Raw genomic sequence first — 23,908 nt, forward strand, 5'->3', positions numbered from 1 at the left:
TACTCGCCATTATTAAATGGGTTGTCCCCTTTGGGGACTTTTTTTACTTAAATGCATGTTTTTAGAACATAAAATCATTTTTTACAATCAGGACAGTCTAATAGGAGAGTTTATAACTCTTGTATTTGTCTTTTTCTGAACTCTTCTCAACAGATTTACAACCACAGACCACATCAAAGTTCAACGTGCAGCAAAAATAAGAGCCGGTAAAAACAAAACGGCTGAAAATATTTAATGAAGCCCAATTGCAAAAATGAATTTATCCCAAATATATGCATTCTAGTTAAAGAAAAAGTCCTCAAAAGTGGACAACACCTTTAATTCTATACGTTACTTTATCATGTAATTTCGCCATATCTGTTATTTTAGAGCAGTATAGAATACACACAACTCCACAATAAGTAATGTATTACCTTAGAAGACCTTGTGGGATATGTCCAGCAAATGCAGGCAGCACCGTGATCATTCCGAGAGATCTCATCCGCTCTACAATTTTGTTCTAAAATTAAACATGAAATAAATGCATTTATCATCAGGTTTACGTAAGCTTGAAGGGTTATCAAAACCAGATACAGTTGGGTCGCCCTCCCAGGGCAGTGGGGTACTCGGTACCGGGCCAGTATCAGCGGGACGTGTCACAGCGGCGGTGACCCGGACCGTGGCCCTGGGCGCCCAAGTAATAGGAAGATGTGAAAGGTGGAATGTAGTTAAATGAATAGTTCGTGACGCCACCTGTGGTGCTCGGCAAGGGAGGTGTTAAGCTGATGCTGCATGCAGATCCGCTGGGACTGATGGTGTGGTGCAGCAATGATGTTATAGCCCTCCACAGGCAGGGCTGTTGTCCCAGGGCAGGATAGGTGAAGAGACACCTAGATGGTGTAGTGTTTGGCGCAGGGGATGTAGCAGTGCCAGGTGGACGGACGCAGGAAGGAATGGAGGAGGTGGACGGACGCAGGAAGGAATGGAGGACACCATGGCATGTAGTTCCAAACCTTTACTCACAGTCTGTAGTGCCCGCTTCTGTGCCATGTCCTCCGGGTCAGGGACTCAGTCAACCTCCAGGCAAGATGGAATGCTCCCTTCCACACTCCGCCAACTTATGTGCCTTTTCAGAACGTCTCCTCTATAGCACCTTTAAGTGTGAAGATCTCCTAGTACTGAGTTACACTGGAGTTCCTCCTGACAGATGTTCCCAAGAACTCTACTTGTACGGCAGACAGCTATAGCCTGCTTCGGGGACTCTCTACTCCTGAGTCCCGGCTCTCTATCCGTGTTGCTGTTGTGCCCCAAGTCTTAGATGGGAGTAGTGCATTTACAGCCCACTACTCCACCGGTGTCTGCTGCAGAACCATTAGTGTCCATACAACTTCGGGGACCGGGCCCCGGCCTTGCGCTTAGAACTTCTAGGCAGGGTTCTTCCTCTAACCCACGTCCTCTGTGTTCCCTTTTACTCCTACGTTCCGTACTTGTCGTTCTCTCCTATAGAAGCTCAGGCTTCAGTTCAATGTCTTTCTCCTTTCCTTTCCCGTGCCAGCTGGCTCAGATCACTGAGGCAGCTGCAGCACTCCTTCCTCCATCCCTCTTCCAGGGATCCCCACTCCTCTCCGAGTGGCTTCCTCTCTCAGACTCCCCGTCTGACTGACCTGTAATCCTAAACCATCCCGCTCTTTTATGTATTCTCAACGCCACCCACCTCCCAGCACATCTAGTGTTCCAAGCAGGGAACCACCAAAGGTGCTCTGCTACTTTCTATGCAAGGAGCCGCAATGTGGTTTTGCTGAACTACTCTATTGTGTGGGGTGCGAGTATTGGAGCGTGGTCAGGAGACTCCAACTTACCTGGATGGTGGGGCACCACACCTTAGGAGAAGGTGCAGTACCTCTGTGGCGACTGAGCCTCAGAGGCGCCACACAGTCATGGCATATAGTTAGGGCAAGTGACGTCATTACTTTATGATCAGTGAGATCTGTCTGGTGTGACCATATCCCTAGTGCTGCTATGCACAAAAACAACAAGGACAAGACTTTAACTCCTTAAGGACCAGGGGTATTTCTGTTTTTGCATTTTCATTTTTTGCTCCCCTTCTTCCCAGAGACATAACTTTGTTATTTTTCCATCATTAGGGCCATGTGAGGGCTTGTTTTTTTGCGGGATGATTTGTACTTTTGAACAGCAACATTGATTTTACCATATATTGTACTGGAAAACAGGAAAAAAAATCAAAGTGCGGTGAAATTGCAAAAAGGTGCAATTCCACAATTGTTTCTGGATTTTTTTTTCTACCACGTTCACCAAATGCTAAACTTGACCTGCCATTATGATTCTCCAGGTAATTATGAGTTTGTAGACCCCAAACATGTCTAGGCTCTTTTGTATTTATGTGGTGAAAAAAAATCCAAAGTTTGTAAAAAAAAAAAATATATCGCCATATTCCGAGGCCTGTAGCGTCTCCATTTTTCAGGATCTGGAGCTGAGTGAGGGCTTATTTTTTGCGTGCGGATCTAACGTTTTTCTTGATACCATTTTGATGCAGATATGATCTTTTTATTGCATTTTATTGTATTTTATTGCAATGTTGCAGCGACCAAAAATACTTAATTTTGGTGTTTTGATTTTTTTCTCGCTACGCCGTTTGCTGATCAGGTTAATTCTCTTTATATATTGATAGATCAGGCGATTCTAAATGCGGCAATACCAAATGTATATTTTTAAATTGTTTTATTTTGAATGGGGAGAAAGGGGGGTGACTTGAACTTTTATATATTTTTCCATTTTTAAAAACTTTTTTTTTCTTTTCACTTGCTTCAGTAGTCTCCATGGGAGACTAGAAGCTGCGATTATCCGATCACTTGTGCTACATAGAGCAAAGCTGCAGCCCTGCTCTATGTAGCAGAAATGCTCACTTGCTATGAGTGCCAACCTCTGGACGGTGCTCATAGCGATCTGGCAATGACAACCACAGGGGTCTCCTGCAGCGAAGAACAGGATTAATGAGTTTGACAGCGGCATTTAACATGTTTCCATCCGTGGCTATATCTAGACACGTTCCTAGAAGAGAACATGTCAGTAGACTCATGCTACCCAGACCACAGGGAGCAGGCACCAGGGCTGAAGTCAGGTACATTTGTTTTTGAAATGAGGAACAAAAGGAAGGGACCTGTCAATCATCTAGAACATTGCAGAGGGAAGCCGGCTGGGGGTGCCGTTGGACTAGTCAGGTCCATTTCTATAGTCCCCACATGATAGTCTTCAAACTGTGTTTTCTCTGAAACACTTAAGAGTTTCAAACAAAGCATACCAAGATGCAATCAGGCAGCCACGCACCGATTCCTGCTACCCACAGTTTGGGCGGCAAGAATCGAACAACAGGTTCCCTTTAAATAAAATGAATGAGTTAGGGTACCGTTACACTAAGCAACGCACCACCGATCCCGACATCGATACGACCTGTAAGGATCACTGGTGCGTCGCTAAGAGGTCGCTAGTAAGCTGTCAAACAGTCAAATTTACCCAACGACGCAGCAACAATCTCGGCGGGATCACTGGTGCGTCGCTTAGGGCCCCGTCACACATAGCGACTCACCAGCGATCCCGACAACGATATCAATGTGTCAGGATCGCTGGTGAATCGCTACATGATCGCCGGTGAGCTGTCAAACAGACAGCTTCACCAGCGATCAGCACAGCGACACCGAGCGCACGGCGTCGCTGTGTTCATTAGTTACCAGCGCGCTGATGCAGGGAGCTGGTAACTAATGTACACATTGGGTATCTAAGGGATGCATGTCCCTTTGATACCCGGTGTGTACGTTAGTTACCAGCAGATCGCTGGTCTCCCGCCTGTCACACGCAGCGATGCGTGCTGGCCAGCAGGAGACCAGCGACCAAAGAAAAGTCCAGAGGTTTCCCAGAACAATCAGCGATACCGACAGGGGGGCCGGTCGCTGATCGCTGTTGTGTCACAAAACTTGTGACTCAGCAGCGATCTCGCTAGTGAGATTGCTATGTGTGACGGGGCCATTAGTGTCAAACTCCCGTCTGCGTCCATGAATTCTGAGTCGCTAACGAGGTCGCTCGTTGGTTTCAGACACAGCGATGCATGCTGGCCAGCGGGACACCAGCGATCAAAAAATGGTCCAGGACATTCAAGTACGATCAGCGGCATCACAGCGGGGGCCCGGTTGCTGCTAAGTGTCACACATAACGAGATCGCTGGCGAGGTCGCTGTTGCATCGCAAAATCGGTGACACATCAGCGATCTCGCTTAGTGTGAAGTACCCCTTAATCAGGCCGTTATGCTCCAGCCACCCAGCTTCTTTAAGGGATCAGACAAACAGTCTGATGTATATGGGGGTGGTGAGTGTCAATAGGTGATTGTCACTGAAGATAATTGTCAGGAAGTGTAAATTTTACCACTTGGCCTTTGTTATTCTGCACTCTCCTTTAACAACACATGAATGTTAAGGAGTGAATGGATGGAGTCTGGAGAGATAGTCCACAGTTCTATTAATTCACAATTCTATTAAAGGAAATTTTACATTATTTCTTTTATTGCCTGTTATCACATTGCATCTCGTAACCTAACAGTTCCTACCAAATCCTCTATAATATTAATTTTGTTAGTATATAAAATATGGAAATAGATTAACATTGCATTTCAACAAATTTCTATTCATAATAAGCCAGTTTAATAAAAGTCTACAACACTGATCTTCAGCTTTTGATTTTCCCCATTTCTTGGTATGTCACAGCACACAGATTATCTACCTGCAGGAAGAGCTGATTCTCCATCCATTTGGAGGACAGCGGGCCACCCCAAGTGTGAATATTTCCCATCCGACCCCAGGCAAGAAATGCAGGACCTGTGAAAAAGTCATCAATCTCCGACTGGTTTAATCCCAAAGTCAAAAATACCTAAAATTAGGGAAAAAACATACCTAAGAATAACAGGTCAAATGGTCAAATAATTATCAGGCTCAATTGCTTTGCCATAGCTTGTTATATGGACAATTCATAGATAATGGACATTGGGCCAAAAAATGTATCAGTATATAGCCTCCTAATGGGAGCAATTAATAAATCAGAAATCTAAATAATACATGGAGCTACCAACACTTCTCAAAGTATTGTATACAGTGTGTAAGGTCTTTTGGGAGGCATTTCTATGTGAATAAAAAAAAAATGCTCGTATCTCATATCATATCCCACACATGAGCAAACGCCTGGAGACCATCTGCTCTGTTGCAGTGTCCTAGGGTTTTCCATAAAATCGAGCAGCCTCAAAGCAGTAAAAAAAAAAAGTAGTAAAACATTTTATCTCAGCTAAATTAGACAGTGATGAAAATATGTAACACATGTGTCTTGATCAAGAATAATGTACCGGTCATCAATCAGGAATCGGTAGTACCTACTGTACATACAATTCATATATAATCATGTAGTGCCCCCTAGTGGTAAATAATGGAGCTGTGTGTAACTTTGAAAAATCGCATAATGGCTTTGTGGTGCCTTAGGTTATTTATTTTACTCTGAATCTGAAATATTGGAAGTTACGGCAAGCAGTGTATATACATACACACACATATACTGTATATATGTATACATACACACATTAGATATATATATATATACATACAAACACACAAACATGTATATACACACAGAACACAGTATATTTATATATATAATCTTTTCTCAGCATTTGTTATCAGGATAGTTGGTTTTACCCGTTGCCATATGGCCTCCTGGCCTGTAAATGCGAGAGGCATGTTGATTCCATTCAGCGCCATCCAGTCTATTTCCTTCTCCCATCTAGCCCAGTCCCACCAGACAAATGAATAACTTGAGGTGCAGACATTTTGATAGTAGCGAAACCTTATTTAAAAAGAGAGAAAGGAAAAAAAGAGGAAAGTCTGTCAGACAAACATGATATGATTTCCGCACAGTGGAAACAGCCAGTATAGATCTGCGAGGCAGCCATGTATCGGTCAGTTCAATTTGGGGGAATTAGGATCCATGCACAAGGCAACGCTGATCTTATAGCCCTTGTATGGCAGCACACAGTTCAATACTACAGAGCCATGTCCAGTCTGTATGTTGCCATATGATACCTCCATGAGGCATTATATGCCATCATAGCATTTTTCCTGAGGTTTTTTTCTTCGTCACACTGTGGCTGGACATTAACGACAATGTGCTTTTTTTCCTAAGACAATGGCTACATGGAAAAACAGGTTACTCTGGGCCGTGGAGGGGAGAAGAAATGAAGGCGAGTCAGCCACACGTTTGCATGGTACTTTATATTTCAGTCAGTTGGGTATCATAGAAACTATTGTTTATCTAGTGATCAGTGGGGTTTATAAGAAGTAAGGGTAATAACCATATCAACACAAATGATAACTGGAGCTTCTACACACTGGCCTCATTAGCCTTGCCTTCATGTAGAACTGCAGCCATAAATCTAATTTAGGCTGGGGTGATGTGGTGACTTTGGCCATGACACAGGTCCTGAGCCCAAACATCACTGTATGCCACTGCTACATTACAGCGTAATAAAAGTGAATGGGGGTTACATTGCAACACAGAAGTTACCGTGACAAGCAAGTCGGAAGTATTTGGAATAAGTTTAAATTTTGCAACTTATTTTCCACAGTACCTTATGGGTCAAAATGCAACTCCATTAACTTGTCCTATGCAGCTACAGCATATAGCAGTGGAATACAGTCATGGCCAAAAGTTTAGAGAATGACACAAATATTATATTTTCACATGATCTGCTGGCCTCTGGTTTTTATGTGTGTTTGTCAGATGTTTTTATCACCTACAGAAATATAATTGCAATCATATTATGAGTAACAAAAGGTTATATTGACAGTTAGAATGAGTTAATGCAGCAAGTCAATATTTGCAGTGTTGACCCTTCTTCTTCAGGACCTCAGCAATTCTCCCTGGCATGCTCTCAATCAACTTCTGGATCAAATCCTGACTGATAGCAGTCCATTCTTGCAAAATCAATGCTTTTATTTTGTCTGAATTTGAAGGTTTTTGTTTGTCCACCCGTCTCTTGATGATTGACCACAAGTTCTCAATGGGATTAAGATCTGGGGAGTTTCCAGGCCATGGTCCCAAAATCTCTATGTTTTGTTCCCTGAGCCATTTAGTTATCACCTTTGCTTTATGGCAAGGTGCTCCATCATGTTGAAAAAGGCATTGTTGATCGCCAAACTGCTCTTGGACGGTTGGGAGAAGTTGCTCTTGGAGGACATTCTGGTACCATTCTTTATTCATGGCTGTGTTTTTAGGCAAGACTGAGAGAGAGCCCATTCCCTTGGCTGAGAAGCCACCCCACACATGAATGGTTTCAGGATGCTTGACAGTTGGCATGATACGAGACTGGTGGTAGCGCTCACCTGGTCTTCTCCGAATAAGCCGTTTTCCAGATGTCCCAAACAATTGAAAAGGGGATTCTTCAGAGAAAATGACTTTACCCCAGTCCTCAGCAGTCCACTCCCTGTACCTCTTGCATAATATCAGTCTGTCCATGAAGTTTTTTCTGGAGAGAAGTGGCTTCTTTGCTGCCCTCCTTGAGACCAGGCCTTGCTCCAAGAGTCTCCACCTCACAGGGCGTGCAGATGCACTCACACCTGCCTGCTGCCATTCCTGAGCAAGCTCTGCACTGCTGGTAGCCCGATCCCGCAGCTGAAACACTTTTAAGAGACGGTCCTGGCGTTTGCTGGTCTTTCTTGGGCGCCCTGTAGCCTTTTTGGCAACAAGGGAACCTCTCTCCTTGAAGTTCTTGATGATGCAATAGATTGTTGACTGAGGTGCAATCTTTCTAGCTGCGATATTCTTCCCTGTTAGGCCATTTTTGTGCAGTGCAATGATGACTGCACGTGTTTCTTTAGAGATAACCATGGTTAACAGAAGAGAAACAATGATGCCAAGCACCAGCCTCCTTTTAAAGTGTCCAGTGGTGTCATTCTTACTTAATCATGACAGATTGATCTCCAGCCATGTCCTCATCAACACCCACACCTGTGTTAATGGAGCAATCACTGAAACGATGTTAGCTGGTCCTTTTAAGGCAGGGCTGCAATGATGTTGAAATGTGTTTTGGGGGATAAAGTTCATTTTCTAGGCAAATATTGACTTTGCAAGTAATTGCTGTTAAGCTGATCACTCGTTATAACATTCTGGAGTATATGCAAATTGCCATTAGAAAAAATGAAGCAGTAGACTTTGTAAAAAATTAATATTTATGTCATTCTCTAAACTTTTGGCCATGACTGTACAGCGATCTTTGGCCAGGTTACCTGTGTCACAGCAAAAGTCAACATGCACCCCCAGCCTGAAGTTTGCAGAAAACCATGTATGTGCTGCACAAACATCCTTATTCACACATAAGAATAGGAATTTAATTTGCAGAACTTTCTGCAACAATAATGTGGTGCCTCACATTATTTGAATAGAACAGGTGCACACACGTGACACATGTGTATGCAGCAAAGCCATTGGAGATTTCATAGCAAAGTCCCTGCAAACTCACTGCTAAATCTGCCTGTGAATCCTGTGGCTTTTACCAGGGCTGCCACAAGGAATATCAGGGTCCCATACTGGCAAGATGGCTCTACCCCAGCCCAGCTTCCTCCCCTCGAACCTTCCACAGTCCTGCCTCCCACTCTTGGAAAAACTCCACTTCTGCACCCCATCCTCACCAATCACATTAACAGTTCCCATCAAACACCAGATCACATACATAGCCAGCAGCATTTGTGTTGACCAAAAGATTTGTTAAGCCTGCCACCACGACGTCAAGGTAGACTCTTTTGGCAGGGTCCTACTCTACTCTAACCTATTAAATATTTCTTAAAATCTATAGTATTTTTTTGAGGCATATTTTTAATTTATTTTTATTTAAGATAATATGTCACATACAAGTTTTAAGCAATTTTAAAGCTGATTGTGTTATTTTTTTTAATAATCTGTATTTCTGATTGCAGATTATTGTATTGTTTTCTGTACATTTATGGAAGCTGCTCTCTTGCCTGTTTGGAGATATGGGCATTGGACATATCATACTGAAATTTTATAGGGCAGCAGAAATAATGTAAGACATACAGCTAAGGCAGGTTTCACACCAGCTTTCTTTTTTTTACATCCGTACGGGGATGGCAAAAAAGATTGAAAGAACAAGTGGAGGTGCCGTTGTTCAGCTCCTCTATGCAGCAAAGTCTTCATTTTGACAGCCCCCAAAAAAGCTGCATGCACCGATTTTCGGGCTGTCAAAAAGACAAGCCCTGGACGGAATTGTCAGCCATCACTGTTAGTGAATGGCTGGCGATTCCTCTTTTCACACTAGCGCTAAACAAATGATCCAGCACTGGCTTCTGCTATACAAGCCAGCGCTGGATCATAGGGCTAGTGTGAAACGAGCCTTATCTGAGCTGAGTTGAATTGCAAGAAGTCCAGCCGTGTTGGTTTTCTTATAACTGCCACAGCAATCCTATTCATTTCTACAAGTTCCGCGCGACATACTGGCTGAAACTTGGCAATACTGGCACCGCCACCAGTGTCACCAGAGGCCTAACAGAATTTAGAGAGCTTTTTAGGCATATGCTTTACAGCAGTCACATGGGCCATACACACAATGGACTGATGGGAACACAACTCAATTGCATGTGATCCGAGTGATCTGTACAAAGGTCTGCAGATACTCTTTAACAATCACCTATTGTGAATTGTGGAGCCTGTGCTATCTATACATAATGCTGATAACTCTCATTCTAATCTTATATGTAATGATATCAGATAAGTGCATCAAACTGATTTGTAATTTGCACAGACCAAGAAGTGGTGCCAATTATTAATTGTACAAAAGCCAGTGTGAAAATTCCATACATTTATGTAATTTATTTATATGGATACTGACATGCAAGGCTGTTCGTTCCAAACTTCTGCTGGAAGATCCGCCATGTGAACTGCCCCTAATTATCCCATATGCATATGTTGTGGAAAGAATGTAGACAGGCAGCAGTCAGTAGGGTTGAAAGTAGTAGTATTTAGTAGTTTGCAGGTAGGCAGCACTAAGAGACAGCCTCCAACTTCACTCTGCATGAGCTGGTAGAGGGTCACAAGAAGAGTAGAGGGTGGGTGGGCAGTCGGATGGGCAAGTGGGCAAGCGTGAGCACATCATCATTTTCGGGACTTAACTCTTGCATATGTAACAAGGGGGCATGGGGTGGAAGTCATGGGCGCCCCGACCCCTTGCACATGAAAAGACAAAGTCCCAGCCCTGTGGCACAGTCAGTTACCTCCAGCACACAGTTTCTCTCCATACTGGAACGGCATCCTCTGGATGCACCACATGTCACACTTTGGTTCCAACAGTGGCAAACTTGTAATAAAGATGAGATAAAGGAGATGACACTTCCTGTGCTTTCCCATCCAGATCTGCAGCGTCGCCAGCTCCCATCTGGTTCCTGGAAACAAACAGTCCTTTGTTGGGCACACACAGTTTCAGTGCCCATTCCCACTACCCGACTGTCTTTGGCAGCACTTTCTCCCCTCCAGGGGTATATTATGCTCTTGATGATGCAGAGTGTTCTGCCCTGGTATATATGTCCCTGATCCTAATATATGTTCCCATCCTAGTATATAAATATATATGTCCTTCATCCTGGTATATATGACCTAAATCTTTGTATATATGTTACCCATCCTGAAAATACAAAATATATTAAATTTATTAAATATATTCATGAATATTATTACATCATAAAAATTTATATTGTATAATTTATATTATATTCAATAGTTTTTATATAGCCTATATACCCACAAATGGACCTGAGGAAGCCCAAGTGAAACGTGCGTTGGGGCTGCATGGTGTGACCTGTTACGTGGATCTATTTGGGTGAGATTTTTTCCTTAGCACTAGATTATTAGTTCAGGTCCATTTGTGGGTATATAGGCTATAGTGGCAACATGTTGTGTTTTTTAATTTACCCCATATGGTCTCTGATGATGAATTTTTCTAATTGTATCTAGTAACTTGGATTACTTATAAAAACTATTGAATTATATTATCTCAATATCCCTGATCCAGATACTTATGTAACTGTGTCATATCTTATGTTCTATGTCTTTTATATTGTTACTTTGTCTATACAACATACATTTTTATGATGTAATAATATTCATGAATATATTTAATAAATTTAATATATTTTATATTTGAAGGTGTTTTTTACTCCTTGTGGTTCTTTTTTTGTTTGCAATGTATTATTGGAGTATACCTTTTTATTGATTTTATTTTTAGTATTAATTTTAACCTTTTTTTCTGGAATTTTTATTCATGTTACTCATCCTGGTATATATGTGCCTTATCCTGGGCCCAATCCTGGTTTATTTGTCCTGTATCCTGGGCCCTATTCTGGTATATATGTCCCATAGGCTGGTTTCACACGTCGGGATATTTCCGGTACCGGAAAAACTTGTAGTGGTGGCAAGTGGAGCAATAATTGTGGGGTTGATGTCACCTTTCTTTTGTCTGGTGACATCAAGCCCACGGCTTAGTAATGGAGAAGCGTCTATAAGACACCTATCCATTACTAATCCTATAGTTACATGTTAAATAAAGACACAACCAGAATAAAGTCTTTTATTTGAAATAAAACTAAGCACAGTTTTCCATTTTTATTATTACGCCTAATCCCAGCGAAACCCTCAATGTCCTGTAGTAAAAAATAAAATAATAAAACAAGACCTGCTGGAGGTCAAGAAGTAGTGGCTAACCCTTCTAGATACCCCATTATTACAATGGACTGGTTAAATTAATGTGCATATCATATTTGGACATATTTTTTATTGTGTAGGCTCTGAAGGTTTACAGCCATTTTCAGTGGGGCGGATACAGACATAAAAGGGGTCCCTGTGCAGCAACAGTATATGGGCCCTTTGGAGACCAATATCTCATCATAATGCACTCATTTTTGTTTCTGCGACAGGAGGTGTTTGCTTTGCCTCTTTGGCCCACATGCAACTGCAAAAGTTGCGTCGATTTCTGTCCCTGCATCTTCAAGACTCTGGAGTAGCAGAGAAATGGCTATTCAAGCATTAGTGCAGAGCTGCTGAGCCAATGGCCAAAGTGACTGACTGTACGGCTAGGGCGAAACAGTGATGGGTATCACAATATTAATTCTCAGACAAGTAGTACACAAATCGCAATTTGTATGCAACTTGCATGGAAGTATATGGCATGTATGTCGCATGCAACTTGCAACGGAAAATCCAACACATTTGAAAATATTTGTGACTCGGTCCCAGGTCGCAAAGTGACACAGTGATTTCATGTAGCTCTAGACCACGGATGTCAAATGCAAAATACAAAAAGGGCCAAAATTAAAACGTTTGGACAAAGTCGTTTGCCAACCTTAATATTTATTAAAAAAATTGAGGACATTTTTCCTTATCAAATAAAAAGATAAACTTTTTCATGTAGAATCATGCTTAAAGGGGTTGTCCCATGAAGAAAGTCCCATGAAGAAATTTATAGATCTTAGAATAAAATATTGGAATAATATATTATGTAAGAGCGGTAAAAAGCATATAGCCAAATGGCCTAATTTAAATATGTAATGAAGAATAAAGAACCTTAAATACAGATGATAAAGTATGATGCAAACAAAAGTAATCACAAAAACTGTATGATACCCCCAAAGTGAAGACCTCCATAGTACCCGCCACATGCATGGTATGATTCTACTGTAACCCGCCCATGACAAAGAATGGTGACCCCATCATAGTATGATTCCCCAACCGTAGTACCCAGACAGCCCTCCATACAGTGTAATGGCCACAAAAAGTGCTCCATTCAGTGTAATTGGCCACACATAGTCTTCCATACAGTGTAATGAGGCCCTGCCTTGCCATCCATAAAGTATAACGGCCCCAGATAGTGCCTCATACAACATAATGGCCACAAAAAGTATTCTATACAGTATAATGGCCTCACATAGTGCTCCGTAATAAATAAATACTCACCTCTGCCTGTTTCCCAGCTGCTCAGGTGTCTTCAGATCCTTGGTACATCTCGGTACAGAGGGCGCATTGTAATGACATAATCTTGGGAAAGATTTTCCAGCTCACCGCTTCTGCATCTTGTTAGTGCCTGGAGCACGGACCCACTGTGTCAGGGCGTGAGGAATCCAAATGAAATAGAATGTCCAGCTCAATAGCGTTGTGAAAAGCACTCCCTTAACTGATTAAGGGAGCTTGGTCTCCAGAAACGCCTCAATCTGACTGCTTGTAACCTGTCATGCTGATGTTTTATCCTTTCTATGGAATGTGTCCGTGGTGAATAAAACTTTGCTTTTCACTACGCTGTAGAGCTGGACATTCTATTTAATTTGAATGACATAATCTTACCCGCTGCTCTGAGACTTCAGACAAAGAGGGGGAATGATGGGAGACAGAGCATAATAATAATAATAATAATAATAAATTTTATTTTTATAGCGCCGACATATTCCGCAGCACTTTAAATTTCAGAGGGAATTTGTACAGACAATAGACATTACAGCATAACAATAATCACATACAGTAGATTATAACAAATACCAAGAGGAATGAGGGCCCTGCTCGCAAGCTTACAGTCTATGAGGAAAGAGGGAGACACGAAAGGTGGGTGGTAACAGTTGCCCTGATTGTATGGACCAGCCATAATGTTAAGTGTGTGACAGTACAGACAGAGGGCTAATGGATTCATACAGCATGTGGGAAAATGATGCGGGAAATCTGGTTATGGTAAAACTTTTGGCTGTGCCACACAGGGATAGATTAGGTTAATGTGTTGAGGCGATAGGTGTTGAGAGCATCAGCTGACATTCCCACCCCCATCATTACTTTCAACTGTATCAGCATCTACTGTACCTATATAGTTGCAAGTGTGATGCAGGGTGTAAGTGTAATGCCGGGAGAGAGACCCCCACCTGGAGTTGAGAGCCAAATATACAGTAATCCGAAGACCTACCTGTGTGTTGGAGGCCAAATATGCTCACCCTGTGGGCCAGATTTGGCCTGCTGGCTAAAGTTTAACACATGTGCCCTAGACCAAGTCAGATCAATATAACATTGAAGAAGGAATCTATGATCCCAGACCACCATAGATTTAGTGTTGATTTATAGGTTTGAAATCATAAAAGTGAACTGATATGCAGATAAGTTTCAACCCAGTACTCAACTTTTTTAATTATGTTTTATAGGCATCGACAACTGCTTATCTGAAAACCCAAGGCATCCAAAGACATTGGAGTATGGGCGGTTTTGTATGTGCATAAAATGATATAACCATAGTAAAAAAAATACTTTTTTGGTTATTTCCTTTTTTAACATAAGCCATATGTCCACAAGTTTGCTTTTCATTAGATGTAACACTATGGGGACATTCTTTACCTCCACTCAATGCCATATATAACATCTGCAGTAAATGACCCCACGGAATCTTAATTCCTAATTTAAAAGAAGAATGAGTATGCTTTGATACACTTTGGAGTTCACTTGGGGCAATAGTTGACCTCAGGGGTTGCTGATGTAAGTCATAACCCATCTCCCTGGTCCATCAAATGCCATGTTAGAGATCAGGCTTTGATGTTCTCCCTGTGAGCTATTAATGACGTCGAAGGGGGGCTGCTAAACTTGATTAAAATGTTTTATTGATCTCATGGACTGCTGGACAGCTCTCACTACTCTGCTATTATTATTGGTAAGAGATGTTATTTTATGGGAAACAAGTATTTGCTAAAATTAATTCCTATGTAGCTGATGACGCATGTGGTTATCTGTACAAGAATAGCACCAGGACACTAGTTCTCATGATCGTGGGAACAAAAATTTAGTCCCTACCTATATTAGCCTAATTCAGATGCAATGAGTACAACACCCTTTTAAGAAGCAGCAAACTTGGATATATGTAACGCAAAAATATTAGCTGACAAATAAATTCTAACATATGAAGAAGTAACATGCATATGACTGCCTGCATTATCACGTGCAGAAAGAAGAAGGAAGTCATGTGTCCTCGTGGAATGATTCGAAAGAAGAAAAAAAAAGTAGTAAAAACCAGTTTCTGGTCCATGTACAGTAAATGTTGGAAATCAAAATGTTACAAGGGTCACTTGACTTGGCTATCAAAAATTATCTTCTTAAACATGTATATCAGAAGAATTAGGATACATCTATACAATGACACACACAAACTCACCCTGTACAAATAAACGTGTGAAAATCAGAGGATAGGAGATGTGGGTGTTGTGACCAAATTCTGTGAAATCTGGCTCTGCTTACTTCTACATCAAGACATGAGCTGGGCACAGGGTCGGACTGGCCATCTGGCAATTCTGGCAAATACCAGAAGGGACTGTTTTGGTTGTGGGCCGCCTTGTCTGCTACGTTGTTAACAGAATCGGTGTTCTCAAGACACCCATACAGAGTTCTGACGGAGCACAAAGTTGCTGCCTCCATCACTTACCCTAGCAGACCACGGGTATCATTAGAAATATTGGTCTTGTAGTAAATCTTGCTTTCCTCCATCTGGGGTAATATTAGTAATACTGTATATCCCATCTGGTGTTTGGGGACAGGGACGGCATGGGCCTGTGTGATTTCAAATGTCAGGGCTGAATTTCAGCCACAGTCCGTACCTCGCAGGGCAAGTTATATTACATCTACAAATATCTTCTGGCTTGTGTGCTCGAGAGGCAGGAATCACGCATGCGTGCTATTCTAATGGATATGTTATAAATAATGTTCCTGTGCTGAGATAATCTTATAATATGCTCCTGTATAATGGAAGTGTCTGACCGTGCAGGAACATATCAGATATATCACAGCTCCTATGCAAGGGTAGAAGCAAATGAGAGAATGCAGCCTTTACAACACAGGATCATAGCCGATTCTTTCCGTGAGGTAAAACAGGCACAGAAATGTTTTTCCTTACAGAAACCTGCATGCGATCCCATGCTGTCCTGTCTGTATACTCTCTTTTGCTTCCTCCCCTGCCCAGGAGCTGTAGAATGACCAGACCATGTTCCTGTATGGTCAGACACGATCATTACGCAGTACACAGCAGGGGGACTTTTATAAGATTATTTCAGCACAGGGATATATTCTAATACATCCAGTAGTGGTACTTATTTTTATTCCAAGATCTATTGATTAAGATTAGTGATGATTGAGTATACTCATTGCTCGGGTGTCCTCGGAGTATTTTGGCGTGCTCGGAGATTTAGTTTTCATTGTCTCAGCTGCATGATTTGCGGCTGCTAAACAGCCTGAATACATGTGGGGATTACCTAACAAACAGGCCTTCCCCACATGTACTCAGCTTGTCCAGCAGTCGCAAATCATGCAGATGAGACGACGAAACCTAAATCACTGAGCACGCCAAAATACTCGGAGGACACCCGAGCATGCTCGGAAAACCCGAGCTACGAGTATATTCGTTCTTCACTAATTAAGATGTATTTTTGTATTGGAAAACCCCTTTAATTTAAGGATTGCTATATATTGTATGGTCTGTTATTTCATATTTCCTATTTTTTACCTAAATGGATAAAACATCTTTCACTTTGAACTTTTATATATGGCATTAAGCCATTGTATAGCCATACAGGCTCCATGAGGTGTCATTGTGGAGATTTTCTCCCCTCGAAACAAGGCCACAATGTTATCTTCATCAGAAGTTTATAAACAAAAATGCTGTAAATTTGATAGAAAAAACGGATCAAGAGCATATGAAGGGGAAATAAATCCCCCATGCTTATTTAGGTGTCATATTACAGTTCAACTCTAGCGGGGTTTTGAATTTTATTTCCCCATTCAGTCTTCTGACATTTCCAGCGCTGATCCTGTCCTGCATCACGTGACCGCAGCTCCTTTTTGCTGGTTCACACTGAGTCTTATAGACATACCGTAATATCCATATACATTACCCAATCCCAAACCCTGATCAGCTATACGTGTTTGCTGATGGAGTTGTTTAATACACTGGCGGATACAGACAGAAAAGGGCCCCTGTGCAAGAACAATATATGGGCCCTTTGCAGTCCGATAGCTCATCATAATGCACAATAATGCTGTTTTAGAGGTGTAAATGGGCCACCTTACCTCTTGGGCCCTGTGCGGCTGCACAGATTGCATCAATTATATGTTTGCCCCTGGTTTAATACCCTGTTTACCTAGACAGACTGTTCCTTAAGGTACTGTCACACTAAGCGATATCGCTAGCAATATCGCTATAACTTGTGACGTTATAGCCATATTGCTAGCGATATCGCTGTGTCTGATACTTACCTACGACCGGCTCCCCCGCTGGTTATCGCTGATCGCGCGAGAACGTTCAGGACCGCTTCTCGTCGTCAGCTTCCTACGGCTCTTCCTGTGGAGAGACGAGCGACGAGCGTGGAGCCGGGCGGGAGGACGCAGGATCGCCTCGTCTGACAGGTAAGTAGTGACCCCCGACCCCTGCGATGTCGCTGGTGAGATCTGCCTGTGTGGCAGCTCACTAGCGACCACCTAGCGATGCACCAGCGATCCTGACCGCATCATATCGCTGGTCGGGATCGCTGGTACATCGCTAAGTGTGACAGTACCCTTAGATGTGCGATACGTAATAAATGGTTCCGTGCAGGTAGGCTGCCATTATTCTCCTCAGCATGAGTCCAGTTTAGAGAACGATTATCTTTTTTGAAGCACCAATGATTATTTCACCCGAGGAATACTCAAAACACTTGTTCATCAGTTGAAACAATCTTGTGCTACACAAACAAGCATTTTGGTCTTTTGTCAGAAGATTATCAGCCATTTAGACTGCACAATTATGAAATATGCGTCCATAGGAACTGATTTACAATGCTGTAGTGGAACTAGACCTTTACATTGAGAAAGTGATTTCCGCTGCACACAGAAATGCTATGTGAGCCGGCTAGTCACTCACGATTGCGGTCACATGATCCACGAGAGGACGGGAGTAGTGTGGGAAGCATCAGAAGACCGAGACCGGTAAGTATTTTAATGGACACACAAAATACACATTACTGTCCACTAATGGATGGGAGAAAAAAGTGGAGCCAAAATATGGAGATTGCGATACACCATAATCTGGCATTGTCCCATTTTTTGCCTACCTATTGCTTCGTGTTTATATTTCTTACCTATTAGGCGTTTTCACAGTGATGGGTGAAGGCACTCTAGGCAAAGGTGATGGGACTTGCAGCTGGACTCCTGACCATGAAATGTGGCAGTCGCAGAAAGTTTTCAAGTAGCTGTAGAATCCTGTGGCGGCCGCTACCCCACTGCTGCCCACAACAGCCACTTTCTCAGCACCCACAGAGCTTAGCTGGTAGGTTTCCAGACCATCATTTCCAGCCAAGGATCTGTTCACTGTGATCACAAACTCATCAGCCCGGTCGCCAATCAACCGATGAAGGAGATCTTGAACGGCTGCTGTCTGTACTTCATCCCTGTACTGTGGCTTAAGGTGGGATAAAGTCTGGAAAACTTTTCCTGAAACCACCAGACCAAGAGAGGACAGGAGTATCAAAGCCAAATCCGATACGTTCATCTTTGTGTTTGGGATCAAATGCTCATTGAAGACTCTTGGTCAATATTGTCCACCTCAAATGTGCAAGAGTTCTTCCTTAAATCCTGGATTCTTCATCCATTTCATCTACAACTTGAAGGTATTTGCATGTAAACTGAATTGTAAGAATTTGTGTTCTCCAAAGAGTTAATAGTTCTGAGCAATTACAAGTGTGGATCAGTGTTGAGACTTTTCCCAGACTGGGACAAGATGCATCTGCATTACAGATCAGCTGAGGGAGACTTTTACATTTCCTGAATGTGGTTACATGAGACCTAGCGCCTCATTGGCCTCATGCAGTATGGCACTATTGGAGGACTGTCAGATGCTGGAGGATTGGCTACTGCGGAGATATGATTGGTTCATAAAGTGTATCATTAGGCGAGGGCGAAGGTTTGAACAGGCTGTAGGGACAACAATGCACACGTCTGCTTCTAGTTAGTTGCAGGAAATTGCCTGGAGAGAGGTTTTGCAATCCTTTATGCTTAATGGAGGTAGTAACTAATCCAGACTGTCCTAGTTCGGAGTCACTACACCGCGCCATGGTCTATACAGCACAGTGGAAATAGAGGGTGGGGTTTAGATTCATTCTTCAGGTATATTCACATAAACGTTGAAAACAAGCTACACACAGACAGCAATCTGACAAACAATAATCAATGTGTTTGCTCACATGAAGATTCTTCTGCATGGGTCAACTTTCTGCAAAAGATTGCAGCAGCGTTAGTCCACTCCATTTAGCATTAGGCTTAGGTCACCCCACTGAAAATATCAGTCTGATTATGCTAATCACTCTTTGATTAGAGTTTGATCATGATTTTGTGATCGAATTTTCTCGGATAAGGAGAAGATGGAAATAATAATTTCTCCATTCTGTCAGTCCGTGATCATTGAACGGGACTCTGATGTCATCCGAATGCCGTTCAATTTTTATTTTTTGCCATGGACTCATATACTTGCATGGCTGAGTGCGAGCCGAATATCTGATGTAAACCGTGCATGCTGCAATTTTTTTTTCACCTTGGACAGATTCATCCCAGGAAAAAAATGGACATGTGCACGGCCCCATAAAATTACATTGGTCCAAGTGCAATCCGTTGTTGCCGGATCGCACTCGAACTGAAAATACTGTTGTTTACATGAGCCCTTAGGGTATGTGCACACGTTGCAGATTTGCCTGTGGCATTTTCTGCACAGAATCTGCATCTCTTGGCAGAAAACGCAGGTAAAAATCCACACGTTTTTGATGCGGATTCCCAAGAGGATTTGTATGAGTTTTTGTATGCTAAATGAAGATCTATTATTTAACAAAAAAAAAGAGTTGTGATGTCATTTCTTTGTCCAACCTCTTATTTTGCATACCCCATTGAAGAATAATGTTTACACACACAGATAGATAGACTAGATATATCTATAGATAGATAGATCTATAGATAGATAGATAGATAATCGATAGATAGATCTATAGATAGATAGATAATCGATAGATAGATCTATAGATAGATAGATCTATAGATCAATAGATAGATCTATTAATCTATCTATAGATATATACAGTTGTGGCCAAAAGTATTGACACCCCTGCAAGTCTGTCAGATAATACTCAGTTTCTTCCTCAAAATGATTGCAAAGACAAATTCTTTGGTATTATTATCTTCATTTAATTTGTCTTAAATGAAAAAACACAAAAGAGAATGAAGCATAAAGCAAAACATTGATCATTTCACACAAAACTCCAAAAATGGGCCAGACAAAAGTATTGGCACCCTCAGCCTAATACTTGGTTGCACAACCTTTAGCCAAAATAACTGCGACCAACCGCTTCCGGTAACCATCAGTGAGTTTCTTACAATGCTCTGCTGGAATTTTAGACCATTCTTCTTTGGCAAACTGCTCCAGGTCCCTGATATTTGAAGGGTGCCTTCTCCAAACTGCCATTTTTAGATCTCTCCACAGGTGTTCTATGGGATTCAGGTCTGGACTCATTGCTGGCCACCTTAGAAGTCTCCAGTGCTTTCTTTCAAATAATTTTCTAGTGCTTTTTGAAGTGTGTTTTGGGTCATTGTCCTGCTGGAAGACCCATGACCTCTGAGGGAGACCCAGCTTTCTCACACTGGGCCCTACATTATGCTGCAAAATTTGTTGGTAGTCTTCTGACTTCATAATGCCATGCACACGGTCAACTATAAAAAAAAGGGGGAGACAGAAGCGCACAATAGGGTCTTATCCAATGATATAAACGTTTCACAGATATGGATCCACTCACCTGGTTCAGTTGTGTGGAACACAACAACCATAAGCACAAATGGGTAGGATCCGATGAACTACAGCAATCAGCCGGTCACTAGAATTGCATATATAGGAAGGAGAGAAGTCCGGCTTTCAGGATCGCGCTGTTCCACTTTGCTCCTGAGGAAGTGTACACGAAACGCGTAGAGTTTATGGAATAAAAAGAAAGTTATAATCACTGCTTGGTCCTTGGATTAACTCCTTGTGAACTTTGGACTGGAACAGCGCGATCCTGAAAGCCGGACTTCTCTCCTTCCTATATATGCACACGGTCAAGCAGTCCAGTGCCAGAGGCAGCAAAGCAACCCCAAAACATCAGGGAACCTCCGCCATGTTTGACTGTAGGGACCGTGTTCTTTTCTTTTAATGCCTCTTTTTTTCTCCTGTAAACTCTATGTTGATGCCTTTGCCCAAAAAGCTCTACTTTTGTCTCATCTGACCAGAGAACATTCTTCCAAAACGTTTTAGGCTTTTTCAGGTAAGTTTTGGCAAACTCCAGCCTGGCTTTTTTATGTCTCAGGGTAAGAAGTGGGGTCTTCCTGGGTCTCCTACCATACAGTCCCTATTCATTCAGACGCCGACGGACAGTACGGGTTGACACTGTTGTACCCTCGGACTGCAGGGCAGCTTGAACTTGTTTGGATGTTAGTCGAGGTTCTTTATCCAACATCCGCAGAATCTTGCATTGAAATCTCTTGTCAATTTTTCTTTTCCGCCTGCATCTAGGGAGGTTAGCCACAGTGCCTTGGGCTTTAAATTTTTGGTGACACTGTGCACGGTAGACACAGGAGCATTCAGGTCTTTGGAGATGGACTTGTAGCCTTGAGATTGCTCATGCTTCCTCACAATTTGGTTTCTCAAGTCCTCAGACAGTTCTTTGGTCTTCTTTCTTTCCTCCATGCTCAATGTGGTACACACAAGGACACAGGACAGAGGTTGAGTCAACTTTAATCCATGTCAACTGGCTGCAAGTGTGATTTAGTTATTGCCAAGACCTGTTAGGTGCCACAGGTAAATTACAGGTGCTGTTAATTACACAAATTAGAGAAGCATCACATGATTTTTCGAACAGTGCCAATACTTTTGTCCACCCTCTTTTTTATGTTTGATGTGGAATTATATCCAATTTGGCTTTAGGACAATTCTTTTTGTGTTTTTTCATTTAAGACAAATTAAATGAAGATAATAATACCAAAGAATTTGTGTTTGCAATCATTTTCAGGAAGAAACTGAGTATTATCTGACAGAATTGCAGGGGTGTCAATACTTTTGGCCACAACTGTATATCTATACATATATATATCTATCCATAGATACATCTATCTATAGATATATCTATCCATAGATATATCAATCTATCTGTCTAGCTATCTATCTATCCCATATCTATCTATCTATCTATCTATCTATCTATCTATCCACAGATATATCTATAGATAGATGTATGGATAGATATACAGGGTGGGCCATTTATATGGATACATCTAAATAAAATGGGAATGGTTGGTGATATCAACTTCCTGTTTGTGGCACATTAGAATATGGGAGGGGGAAAACTTTTCAAGATGGGTGGTGACCAAAGCGGCCATTTTGAAGTCGGCCATTTTGGATTTCTATAGATAGATAGATATGTAATACCAAGGCCAATGTTTATTAATGAACAATATGTTTAATTTTGAAAAAAAGGGCAAAAAAATGGCATAGGCCCTGCGCAATTTTCTGCACCAGAGAGCGAAAGCCGATGAGTGAGGGCAGATATTCATAGACTAGGATGGGACCATGGTTATTGCCCCCCTGACTACAAACATCTGCCCCCAGCTGCAACAGAAATGGTGCATCTCTAAGATGCACCAATTCCGGCACTTGGCCTATCTCTTCCCACTGCCGTTTAGCAGTGGCATATGGGGTAATATTTGTGGGGTTGATGTCACCTTAGCATTGTAAGGTGACATCAAGCCCAGTACATAATAGAGAGGCATCAATAAGACTCCTATCCATTACTAATTCTATAGTTGTTAAGGGTTTAATAAAAGACACAGCCAGAAAAAAGTCTTTTCATTAAATAAAACACTACACAGTTTTGACATATTTATTAGAGGCCTAATCCATGCAACTCCCTCGATCTACTAAAAAATAAATTAATAAACAAACAAATACTCCCTGTTCCTACGTGGTCCATTTAATAATGAGTGTTCAATGACTATCTCCCCTGTAGAACAGTGACATCGGGTGATGTCACTGCTCTACAGGGCCTCCCACAAGTTCATCCTCTCACTTTACGGCAATGCTAGGTGAGAGAAAGAACTTAGAGTTAGGGTTAGGGGACCTCTCTCCTGGCGGTGGAGGGATACAACATGGAGGATTACCTCCGTCTGTCAGTTCATTGTGGGAGCCCCTGTAGAGCACTGACATCACCCGATGTCAGTGTTCTACACGGGAGATTATCGTGGGACACTCGTTATTAACTGGACTATGAAGGAAAGGTAATGTATAGGTTGGTTTATTATTTATTTTTTTACAGGAGATCGAGGGCTTCGGGGACTAGGTGATTGGTGAGTATGTACTCTATGTTTTATGTTGTATGTACTGTCTGTAATATATGTTATATGTATGTACTGTATGTTTTTTTGTTTTTTTTTTACTACTGAACAGATGCATTGTCTGATGGGACTACTTTCCCATCATCAGCAATGCTATCACTGTGAGGGTATGTGCACACGCTGCGGATTGGGGTGCGGATTTGGCCGCGCGGATTGTGTAAAATCTGCAGGTAAATCTGCAGGTCAAAAGACTTGCGGTTTTACCTGCGGATTAGCCTGCGGTTTTGCCCTGCGGTTTTTCATCTCCACAATGGAGGAGATGGCAAACTGCAGCGGAATCCACAGAAAGAATTGACATGTCAATTCTTTCTGCGGTTTAGAAATCGCAGGAAAACCGGGCGGAAAAATCCGCACCGTCTGCACTGCGGTTTTTAATATCCAT

The 23,908-nt window shown here is 42.1% G+C and overlaps 1 protein-coding gene across 1 annotated transcript in view; it reads right to left on the reverse strand.

The window, feature by feature from the left end:
- The window catches only part of NAGLU (N-acetyl-alpha-glucosaminidase), a 32,983-nt gene extending 14,115 nt beyond the window's left edge, over positions 1 to 18,868 (reverse strand). Inside the window, exons 1-4 of the mRNA XM_073572327.1 lie at positions 18,210 to 18,868; positions 5,727 to 5,874; positions 4,768 to 4,914; positions 414 to 499 (exon numbers count right to left, since the gene is read on the reverse strand). Of these exons, the coding sequence (XP_073428428.1) occupies positions 414 to 499; positions 4,768 to 4,914; positions 5,727 to 5,874; positions 18,210 to 18,619 (791 nt within the window). The 5' untranslated portion in view covers positions 18,620 to 18,868. The remainder of the gene's footprint in view (positions 1 to 413; positions 500 to 4,767; positions 4,915 to 5,726; positions 5,875 to 18,209) is intronic.
- Positions 18,869 to 23,908: the final 5,040 nt, after the last annotated feature.

This window comes from Dendrobates tinctorius, unplaced genomic scaffold (assembly GCF_039654945.1).
Source record: "Dendrobates tinctorius isolate UK_male_01 unplaced genomic scaffold, ASM3965494v1 ptg000032l, whole genome shotgun sequence".
Lineage (NCBI taxonomy): Eukaryota > Metazoa > Chordata > Amphibia > Anura > Dendrobatidae > Dendrobates > Dendrobates tinctorius.